The following is a 12,500-nucleotide window of genomic DNA, read 5'->3' as shown; positions in this document are numbered from 1 at the left end:
AGAAAACGATGCGTACTAAAAAGGAATAGCTTAAAGTATCGAAGAGACGTCTCATTACGTCGTCAATAGTAAGGAAGAAGAAAACGTCTTGCCCGAAGTACGAAATTGCCCGAAGTATCGTAACTCATAAGGGACTGTGCGTTAAGCAATGTTAGATACCTTAGGTATGATACCAAAGACATTTGAAGATTCAACCATTTTACACGATGGCTTAGGCTAGCGAAATTATTCAAACGTTACGGGCCTTTATACTGGCTGAGATAACACGGATTTGGAAAGTGTCGACCGTTTAACGTTAGTCGTATGATATTTCTCCCAAGGAGAACTGTAATTTCGAATATTCAAGGGATGAATATATGCCTGGATACTTAGGATAGACTATGTAATGGGAGATCGTTGTTTCTTCTGCTTTTCCATTTTTATCACTGACAGGTTTGCGTTAAACCGTCAAGTATATAAGGATAACATATTAATAATAACTCGATATCCTTTTTTTTTTCTTTTTTTCTAGAATTCACAATATCTCCACGTATACTTCATTGACACATATTTTTTTCTTTCTTTGGTCTTTTTAATTCTTCGTTTTCTGCGACATATATATTATCAAGTAATAATACTTGCTTGAAATAATAAAACAAATGTTTTTCTTAATATCTATTTTTCTTTTTTGTTTTTCTTTTTTATTTTTCTTTTCTTTTTCTTTTTTTCTATTTTTCTTTTTTCTTTTTTTTTTTCATAACACCAACAAAATCATATCAATCAACGATATCGATTTGCTCTAAACCATTCGTCTCTTCTTTCAACGGCATTAATAAAGATCATGGAGGTAAGGAAAAAGTAGTTAAAGCCATTATTTCTTTGATTCTTCGTTAACTTCGGCAGCGAGCTGAGCTTTCTCCTTTTTTTTCTTTTATCCCATCAAGTCCGCTACTTTGTTAGACACCTGGAAACGAATTTTTCGATGTAACGACTATGCTCGTTCCCGCCCCTTCAATCAACCAACATACTCTTTCCCTTTTCTACCGCTGCCAATGCATTCTCACGAGATTTATATTCCATTACGTCTCTCTCTTTCTTCCTCTTTCTCTCTTTCTTTCTTTCTCTTTCTTTCTTTCTTTCTCCTTCTTTCTCGTTTTCATATATCGTTCGTTACGTCGGCAGCTGGTGTATATCGTCCATAAGACTTCATTTATCCCGTTCGCGCTCTTGTAAGTACGTACCTGGTCGTAGCTCATTACTGGTTAATTACCGGAGTAAGTCTACTCTGAGAGGCTGACAGGAGCGAGGACGGTGCGTGACTCCCGGCACTAAGTTTTACTACGCGGCGTTAACTATAACAGTACACCCCTTGGCACATTCGACGATTCGCGCTCTCGTTGCTTGACCAAAGCAATCGACAAAGAGAGAAAGAGAGAGAGAGAGAGAGAGAGAGAGAAAAGTACCGCGTCAGTGCGAGGCTATGTAAAAGGTGTGTATGTGTGAAGAAAGAGAAGATAGAAAGAGAAGAAGAAGAAGAAGAAGATGAAGAAGAAGAAGAAGAAGAAGGAGGAGGAGGAGGAGGAGAAGGGAGAGGAAAGAGGAAAGAAGGAAAAAAGGAAAGAGGAAGGCGATGATCGTGCCGGTAAATGCGTTCACCGGTGGAACCACTTAACCGGTGTAAGATTACACTCGCGCGTAGATGCCTGTAAAGTCGTCTTTCTACGCTCGCCACATAGTAGTGTCGTGAAAAGGGAGGAAAGAAGAGAGAAAGAGAGAGAGAGAGATACCTAGATTTATATTAGTCGAACGTGTTTCTCCGTAAAGTCTCTTCGAATCTCTAACGGATATTTTAGAGAGAGGAAAAGAGAAAGAGAGAGAGAGAGAGAGAGAGAGAGAGAGAGAGAGAGAGGAAATAATCCTTAATGAAAATATTGAATTTTTCATGCATATTTCTCGGCTAAGCCAATTAAAAATTCAATATTGTAAGAGAGTAATTGTTTTCATGGTCTATTAAAATTAAAACGAGTTTAGATATAGGAACTTAATCGTAATAAGTCACGCTTACATACATAAATACATACATACATACATATATATATATATATATATATATATATATATATATATTATATCATTACGAACGAATTTATTTCTAATAATAATTATCAATGCTGAGAAATGGTAATATAATCTTAACGTAATGTAAACGCGTTATCATGTAGACAGTTAAAACATTTCCATCGTGATTTAAATACTCTCATTTATTTACTTACTTACTTATTCACTAACTTATTTACTTACTTACTTACGTCTTTAAAATGTTAAACCTTTAAAAAAGATTGAATTGACTTGAAATGAAATATAATGTCGAAATAATGAATCGCAACATTCAATTACGCATTAATAACAAGGCGGCGAATAAGGGTTTACTGATTAACTCGTGGCAAACAATGTGCGAAAACCAGCGGCTTGTTTTATAACAAACAAACTGACGGTTACGGCCGACACCATGGACAGGAACCATAAATATACTACGAGCACGCGCTTCGGGCATCCTCTTATTTCCAATACGCAGTCAACCACCCCCTTTCCCTTTCTCTTTCTCTCTCTCTCTCTCTCTCTCTCTCTCTCTCTCTCTCCGTCTCTCTCCACCTATATATTTATTTCATTTTCTTTTCTTTTTTATTGATCAAAATGAACATATCGAATTGTCTTTATTCAATTTTCATTTCGACGTTTAGACCATTATTGCAAAAAAATTATACCCACAATTAAGAGATCTTTTCTTCGTGTGAAATTGTTGGGTGATAAAAAAAAAAAAGAGAAGAAAGAAAAAAAACAGCAAAAAATACACAAAATCGTTTATGGTAAAAAATCGGTGATACTCGAGTTTCATTATTTTTCTTTCTTTTTTTTCTTTCTAAATATTATTACATCCTACGCATATCATTCCACTTGTCGATTCATAATTAATAAATTGCGTCCACTCGATATCATATTTTTCTTGTATGGATGATCACGTGATGTTGCAAGATCCATAAATATTCTGATTTAATTTATAAAATCGATAGGAGAATATGAGAAAAAAAAAAATAAAAGCAGGGACGGTAAAAAACAAGAACAATAAAAAATAATAATTCAATAAACGTTTCAAGGTTCGAGAAAGTAAAAAAGAAAAAGAGAGAGAGAGAGAAAGAGCACATTGCAGTAATCCTATTATCCAAGTACAAAAGCACGTATTACACAAATCGTAATCTTCGTATTGCCCTTTACGGTATTTCCACGTGGATATATCCTCTACGAGGACCTCCTTTTCCCGACGTCGAATCGTAAAATTCTTGATATTTTCGCACACGTGGCAGTGACTCTCCCTCCCTCTCTCTCTCTCTCTCTCTCTCTCTCTCTATTCTTTTAATTACACGCTGCATGCGGTACAGTGCATTAACCGACACGTAACATTCGAGGTATAGTAGAAAGCACGACATTTCTAAGTTCACAACGACGATCTGTGTCGGTTTGATCGTAAAGAAAAGTATTGGATAGAAAGAGAAAGAGAAAGAGAATGAAAGAGAAAGAGTAAAAGAGAGAGAGAGAGAGAGAGAGAGAAAGAGAGAATGAAGGAACAAGATAGAAAAAGAGAATGAAAAAGAGAGAGAGAGGGAGAGAGAGAGAACGATATAAGAGAGGACAAAGCATCGGCGTCGCCGATGTCGTCGTTATCTTACAAGCTTCGATCGTTTCTCACTGTAATCGCGGTGCAGCTACGTTTACTGGCACGGAACGTCGTTTAAAATCTACGAACACAGAGGCCTATCGTGCGACGCGTCACCGGACCGTAAGAAGAAGACAAGGTATTACTTCGAACGAGTACCGTCGTTCCCTGTTACAAAACACTGATCTGTGATACTATATTATATACGTTGTGTATATATATATATGTGTATATGTGTGTATATATATATATATGTATATATATATATACACATATGCGTTACGTATGCCAAACGCATAAGAAGCATTTGCAATGTCTTAAAAATATTAACCGTTGGTTAATGAGATATAGTTTACTAGAGTATACTGTAATTGTTTGATGTATAACAATGCAATAGTAAAAAATGATAAATATACAATAGTATATAACAATAATAATAATAATAGTAGAAGATAATATTTACTAGATAATATCTATAATTCTGTGAAAAGTACGACAGTATGAATAATAAAAAATAATAATAATACAAAATCGTATCTATATAATATTAAATATACAATAGTATATAACAATAATAATAGAATAATAGTTTACTGGTATACGATAGTAAATGATAAGATAGTAAACAATAGTAATAAAACAATAGTTTACCAATATATCTTGTAATTGTTCGAAAAATCTTTTTTTAGATCGTAACGATATCATATTAAGTATCTTTAAGTTTATTGATTTGTTAAAGTAAAAATTTTATTCACATTAAATTTCCCCATAGCAATAGAATCTAAATACCTATTATAAATATAACTGATATCTCATGCAATTAATTCACCTTTATTTAATTGAAGACATTGTAATCATAGTAAGGACCATGGTAATTAAATACAATCTCAATGGGTACGATCATGTCCCATATACGAGATTTCCTTATTCCAAGGAGAGAATCTCGTGTAAAGAAACTAACGAGAGGAATTGATTTAAATTAACGTCATTGATTCTACGCATACAATAGCGTATACGATGCGTTTCCATGACATCCGTAACTCAAGACAGAGTGACTATTACTACTACTACTATTACTACTACTGCTACTATTACGACTAATATTACTACTACTACTACTAACAACACCCATAGAAGTGAACGTGCGAACTTCGAATTAGATAGGCGTACGTAAATGTCTGACGCGCATTTATGCGTAAGCTTACGAAGAAATAAGACACCATAGAAAATATCTCTGTCGGTCCCACCAACGCTTGGCTTCTTCTTCTTCTTCTCTCGTTTCTTCTTCTTTTTCATGAATATGCATTGCCTTTTTCCGGCCACCATGTGCGAGAGAGTGCGTTGCTCCCAATTTGTCACACACCGTGGCATTATCCCATTTTGTTAATAAAGTAATATTACACGTTCATGAGAGTGAGAAAACGGGAGAGAGAGAGAGAGAGAGAATTGCGCGTACGTACGCACATGTGTGTGTATATGTATATGTGTGTATGTCTATATATATATGTGTGTATGTGTAGATGTGCGTATGTGTTGAATCGCGATGGGTGATTTACTTTTTCACTCCGTTGCCACGGTGCAATTATGCAACTTGGTAATTGCACGGCGCCTTGCCCGCCAGGTAGTCGTGAGTCCTCCTCCTCCTCCTCCTCCACCTCCTCCTCCTCCTCCACCTCCTCCTCCTCCTCTTCCTCCTCCTTTTCTTCCTCTCCTCTTTTCTCAACTCCTTTTCGCATCTTCTTCTTTTTCTTCTTCTTTGTCTCTCTCTCATATCATCGTCCTCAGAGTATAACGAGACTCGACTTTATTACCGAGTTCCTTTTCATCTCGGCTTTACCAGGTGTGTGACGTTAAAAGAAAAGAATGGAGAGGGATATATTGCTTTCTCAAAGAAAAGAGAAAGAAAGAGAGAGAGAGAGAGAAAGAGAGAGAGAGAGGGAGAAAGACGAACGGAGGAAAATAAATTCCGTTTTCAGAATCATTTGATTTAATGAACGTCTAACGATATTAATCACGCTTCATTTTATTACTATGTATGTTGCAGAACGATCGAGGTGATTTCACGAGGTGACGAGAATAACGACGTTGATGTTGTTGATCAAGACGAAGACTCGAAGGTAAGGAAGACGTTCACTTATGAAAGAAAGTTATTAGATATACTCGTGGGAAATAAAATTTTTTTTTCTATAATATAAATCCCTTGATATCTGTCGTATCGATATGTACATATATATATATATATATATATATGAACATATACCCATACACATAAGATAATTACTTTAATAATAATTATATATACCTGCCCTGAGGTATCTTACATATATATATATATATATATATGAATTATAAATGACAGTAAAAATTACATATATATATATTTTACATGCATATCGTGAAACAGACATATTTCTTTTAGAACTGATACACACATACACGCGTACACATATATGCAAACATTTGATTCTACCCAATCGAAAAATAAATAACTTGTAACATATTCGCACTCATTGCACGGTAGCCGTTAATGGATAGGGAATGAGCGTAAATTATCGGAACGACTCGACGACATCGAGAGCTCGAGAAAAATATTTCGAGGTACGAAAAGAGAAAAAGAGAGATAGAGAGAAAAAGAGAAAGAGAGAGAAAGAAAAAGAGAGAGAGAGAAAGAAAGAGAGAGAGAGAGACAGATAGATAAAAGAGGAAAGAGGAGGACTCGTCAGAGAGAGATCCGTACGGTCGATGTCGATCGGCAATGCGAAAGCGCGCCTTGTCCCGTAACCGGTATGCCAAGCCCGAAAAAAAGTCGCAACAACATCGAGTGCGTGTCGCGCGATTCCGAGGACACCGATTTCACGAGAGATACATTAATGCCGAGTCGAGTCTTGTACATTATAACGTCGTCGAATAAATTCTCACCGAAGGAAGGGCAACCGCGTGTGCGCGAGCGCGACCGCGTGCACTTCGATATAATTCAGGCCCCCTTGGCTTTTCTAAGAATTCTCAAGCCACGTAGGATAAGAAAAATAAATTTAAAAAAACAAGGAGAAAGAATAAAAAATGTATAAAATGTATTAAAAATCTATTAATATAGCAGATATAATCATTATATATTTATATATATATATATATATATATATATATATATATATATAAAATGAAAAAGAAGAAGAGTGAGAAAAATGTCAAGATATATTATATAGGTATAGGTATATATACATGTATGTATGTATATTTGCATCCTTATTTTCCTCTTCTTTTTTCGTTTTCCTTTTTTTTCTTTTCGTTTTACTTTTTTCCCTTCTTCTTTTTCTTCTTCCTCCTCTTCTTCTTCCTCCTCTTTTTCTTCTTCTTCTTCTTCTTACTCGACTCTTTACTCGACTAACGATGCGATAATTTAACGCGAGCTACGCACGCCTTTCACTAAGCCGATGCGATCGCAAACGGTACCTTTCAAAAGAGTCTGTAATGCGTACGAAAGAGTGTGAGAGAGTAACAGAAAGAAAGAGAGAGAGAGAGAGAGAGAGAGAGAAAGAGAGAGAAAGAGTGGAGATGCTGGATCGCAGATGAGCAATTTTATCGCGAATATATCGATTGCTTTCCGAGAGAGCGTTTTAACGGAGAGCTTTCTCTCTCTCTCTCTCTCTCTCTCTCTCTCTCTCTCTCTTTCTTTTATTCTCTTTCTTTTTCTTTTATTTTTCCTTTGAGACCACATGAAAAGAAAAAGAGGGGGAGAGAGAGAGATTGAGAGAGAAAGAGAGAACGGGTGGAGGGGGAGGTAGAAAGGGTTATGTTAAACGAGCATAAGTATCGTATAAACGTTACTCCCCTGTCGATCGTTTCTCCAACATCCTATCTTCGAATATAATACGCTTATAAGTATGTACGTGTATATGTATGTACGTATACATATACATATATACACACACACACACACACACACACACACATATATATATATATACATGTGGCGTATGATATAAATCCCACACATATCTCGTACCTATTCCAATCCACGTTAGAACGTTGAACAAGTCATACATTAATACGTTCATGCGAGAACGATGCTTATGTTTAGCTATGTATGTATGTAACTTATTATTAACTTTTTCAATTGGCAACACTTAGGTACGATTTCAAATCCAATGCCAATATCGATAACAACGTTCAATTCTTTTATACGAAACTCGGAAGTATATTAAAAATAATATGTTACTATAGTAACGACGTACAATCTTACATACAAAAAAAAAACGATTATTATTGGTGCTAACATAATTACTATAGATAATAGGGCAAATAACGTATAAGTAATGGACTATTCGTATTTAATACGTTAACAGGTGTTCGTATAACGGCATATCCTCCAACAGGAAACTAGAAATTATAAAATTTTATTGGGAGTATATATATATATATAACATTATATTATATTGGTTATATATATATATATATATATATATAACATTATATTATATTGGTTATATATATATATATATAACATATTATATTGGTTATATATATATATATGCATATATATATATAACATTATATTATATTGGTTATATATATATATATATGCATATATATATAACATTATATTATATATAATATTATGTTATATTGTATTAACATCGTAATTATGAAATTAAAATATTTTCGTATACGATTTACTCCTTTTTTCTTCTTTTTTTTTTTTTTTTTATTGAGAAACGATATTAAGCGTTAATTACAAGCACAATTGACTTATCTACGCGGAATCGATAAATCGATTTATACGAAATTTTATTTTGATTTTTATATAATTATTCTAATTTTTGTTTTATTTTAATTTTTAATTAACCTCGTTGTTATTCTATTATAAATCGTAAAATTATAAATCTAAATATTCCATTACAAAACGTAAAATTATAAACCTAACCACTCCATTACAAATCGTAAAATTTCATTATATTGTTATAGAAATGACGCGATTGTGATAATCGAAAGCATCCCTCTAAAAGATCATGAAAAGTCGTGATTTTCTCGTAAAAATTCTCGTCTTTCTTCTCACAATACTCGTGCTCAATACTTTAATCTTATCTCGAGAATTCGCTTTCGTCGCTCGCTTGATGCTTTCTCGAAGCTTTCTTATCGAGTTAACCGTATAGCCAAGTATTGGCCACGACCCATTCACTTCCGCTTTACCCGCGCACCTCCCTATCAATTCGTTTCTACCTTTGCTGTAGTACAAAGAAACTAAGAAGAGAAAAGAGAGAGAGAGAGAGAGAAAGAGAAAGAGAAAGAGAAAAAGAGAAAGAGAAAAGGAGAACGTGCATGCTCTTAGGGCACAGTAATGATATTCTTAACAATACGATTACTCGCATTTCCGGTCGGCACTACGACGAAGAGCTCTCGCGTATGCAAAAGCCCGTAAGAAGAATCCTTAGAGCGCTTGAATGAGAGAGAGAGAGAGAGAGAGAGAGAGAGAGAGAGAGAGAGAGAGAGAAAGAGAAAGAGAAAGAGAGAGAATCTACCTTGTCGATACACTTATTTACCAGACTCCAATGCGGAACAACTCACTGATTATAATTCATAAAAAATCATATGATCATTTTACGACGAAATCCGAACTATAAAACGAGCTCGTACATATTCGATAGAACGGTGTATGAGAGAAGACAATACGTGTACCCGGGATATTTCCTAAATATATAAATACTTGGAGTAAATTTCCCAGTCAATTCAATGGTCACTGATATAATTTAAACGAATTTTACGAAAACTTCATTTCGCTTCACTTCGCTACATTTCACTTCGGTTCAGTTCAATTTAATTCAGTTCAATTTAGTTCAGTTCAATTCAGTTCAGTTCAGTTCATTTCACTTCGAAGAAACACGAAAACAATTCGACTTTACCGAATGTAAACGTTTCGAACGAAGCATCGATTGACACCGTCCAATGATTACCATTTCAATAAAATAAACTGTTTAGAAATAACTTCGAAGGAATATAACATTGTTAAGAGCGATTCTCTTCTCTCCTACAACAAAAAAAAATAATATGACTAAAGGATTCTCGAATTTATTGTTAATTAATTTATTTCTAAAATGCATCCTCGTCTAAGTATTTACATATATATTTACACACACATATATATATCTACGTATATAACTGTATATATGTAGATAGATACTTACATAGTATATAAACGCAGATAGCTATTTAAAGCTCGCCTTTGAAACGGAGATCCTTCCGCGAGGACGAATGTTCGGAAACACGGTAAAAGAGAGAAGAAACATCGATCTTTTCATCGCCTCCATTTGTACTCTCTCTCTCTCTCTCTGTCTCTCTCTCTTTCTCTCTCTCTCCTCTCCTATCCTCTTTCCGTAAAGCTTTACGAACGCGCGCTCGTTAAAACCCTTTTCATCGATCTTATCAGAAAGGTCAAGCTCTCCTAGAAGGTTGCCGTTCGTTCGACCAGTTGCGATAGCGTAAAGGGAAACCCTTCTTCGAGTATCACCTATTAACAGGAACGATATAAGGCACCTCTTATCCTTACCTTCAAAGACAGCCCTTCTCTCCTTGGCAGCCAACCAACCAACCACCTTCTCTAACCACCTACAACCGTTCTTCTTACTCCTTGTTTTCCTGGACCGAGAAGAGTTTCGTGCATTGGCACATTCGATACTCTCTCTCTTTCTCTCTCTCTCTCTCTCTCTCACTCTGTCTCTCTTTCTCTCTCTCTCTCTCACTCTTTGTCTCTCTTTCTCTCTCTCTTCTCTCACCTTCTTCGTGCACGATGCATTACGTACGGTGATTGCGTCACTGTGATATCGTCATTGGGCAGGGCGAACACGACTTTAGTCTTTTGCTTGCTGGGACAGCAAAAGCCTCGGAAGAGTCCAACGTAGTGCGTTTACCGACACGGCTTGCCCATTAGGTGGACCCGAACGCGGATCAGATTAGATTCTGTTTCGTTCGAGCCGGTCTCTTTCTCTCTCTTTCTCTCTCTTGTTCTTTCTTTCTTTCTTTATCTTTCTCCAAGCGCAACAATGCCGCGTAAACGCGATGCATCGGTCCCTCTCCGCCACCATTTCCCCTTTTCCCCACCATAGCTCGAACGAATGCGACCCTTCTTCCTTCTTCCCTTAACGCTTTAAAACGCGGCTTCCTGGATTCGTGAATCTGAATCGTTGAGGGATCGTTAAAGATCTTGTCTCTCTCTCTCTCTCTCTCTGTCTCTCTCTCTCTCTCTCTCTCTGAAATCTTTTTCTCTCGATAAAGTCGATAAATCAATAAATCTTTTTTTGGTTCCTTTCGAAATGATATCGAAGATAAAGAAAAGAATTAAAAAGATAAAAATAAAATAGAAAGAAAAAAAAATAAAATAAAATCAGAGAGATATATTTTGTTTCAACGCGTGAATCCGAGGTAAACGTATTCTTTTTTTTATTTCTTTTTCCATCCTTTACGTTGGTGATATCGAAGATAAATAAAGGAATTAAAAAAATAAAATTAAAATAAAAATAAAAATAAAATGAAATCAGAGATCAGTTCGTGAACTCAAGGCAAATATATTCTTCTTCTTTTTTTTCTGTTTTTTTTTTTTTTTTCATTTTCTTTTCATTCTTTACGTCGGTGATGTCGAAGGTAAAGAAAGGAATTAAAAAGATAAAAATAAAATAAAAATGAAAAAAAAAAAAAATAAAGTGAAATAAAATCAGAGATCAGTTTCGTTTCAAGATGTGAATACGAGGCAAACTTATTCTTCCTTTTTTTTTTTCATTCTTTACATCCGTGATGTCGAAGATAAAGAAAAGAATTCTATAGATAAAAATAAAATAAAAATAAAACTAAAAATAAAATCAGAGATCAATTTCGTTTTAACACGTTTGAACACGAAGCAAACATATTCTTCTTCTTCTTCTTCTTTTTTGTTTTTTTTTTTTTCATTCTTTACGTCGGTTAAAGACGTAACTACGATCGTAACTGTTGCGATGACGGCTGAGATTTCAGATGGATTATGTTGATAAAACTCGATCTCATGAACTCCGGCGTTCTTCCGCATCACAGAGGAAAGTCGCGCGATTCCTAGCCTTTAGACATCATCGGAAACGACTACGTTCCTACTCGTTTTCTCCTTAGCTTTCCACGTCTTGGTAACGGAATTCTCTCCTTGTAGCGAGAACATAAGTACATACATATATATATATATATATATATATATATATATATATACATATATGTATGTACTTATATATCTATCTACTTCTACTGTACAAGATCCATGACCATTTGTCCCAGCCATACGTGGCCACGCGGACGTGAATCTGCTCGCTCGTTAGACGCGCGGATTCAATTGGAAACGCACCACGATTTTTCATATTTTTTCTTCTTTCCTTTCTTTCCTTTTTTTATGTTTTTGTTCTTGTAAGAAACTCGTAACGACGAGCCACGATGTCGTCTTGGCGACACCGAGAGCTTTGTAAAGGTATGTATGTACGTCATAGACGGAATGCCGACTTAACTTAAGGCAGATGGAAAATCGTTTGTCCGTTCAGCAGTAAGAAGAAAAACATTTTGCCAACGATGGTTAACGCGTGATGATGAACATCGTAGAATCATACGAGTTAGTACTTAACGTTCAAACCCAAGGGGGAAAGGACGAGGAAAAAGAAGGAAAGGAAACAAAATTTTAACTTTACTACTTTTCGAATAGATAACCATAAAGATTTCAAAATTAATTAGAATAAAAATTGATCGAAGTTCGAAGAAAATGAAAAGAGTTATATTTCTTTTTGTTCTTTTTTTTTTTTGTTATTCGTCA

At 35.1% G+C, this 12,500-nt stretch overlaps 1 protein-coding gene across 1 annotated transcript in view; it reads left to right on the top strand.

Annotated features, from left to right (window-relative positions):
* Positions 1-12,500, top strand: part of LOC118446420 (uncharacterized) — a 156,053-nt gene that overhangs the window by 96,163 nt on the left and 47,390 nt on the right. The window contains exon 4 of the mRNA XM_085659430.1: positions 5,736-5,808. Within this exon, the coding sequence (XP_085515556.1) occupies positions 5,736-5,808 (73 nt within the window). The remainder of the gene's footprint in view (positions 1-5,735; positions 5,809-12,500) is intronic.

Source organism: Vespa mandarinia, chromosome 9, assembly GCF_050613455.1.
Source record: "Vespa mandarinia isolate Hongniang chromosome 9, ASM5061345v1, whole genome shotgun sequence".
Classification (NCBI taxonomy): Eukaryota; Metazoa; Arthropoda; class Insecta; order Hymenoptera; family Vespidae; genus Vespa; species Vespa mandarinia.
Note: the sequence above shows the minus strand (reverse complement) of the source record. Positions and strands in the feature narration are given on the sequence as shown.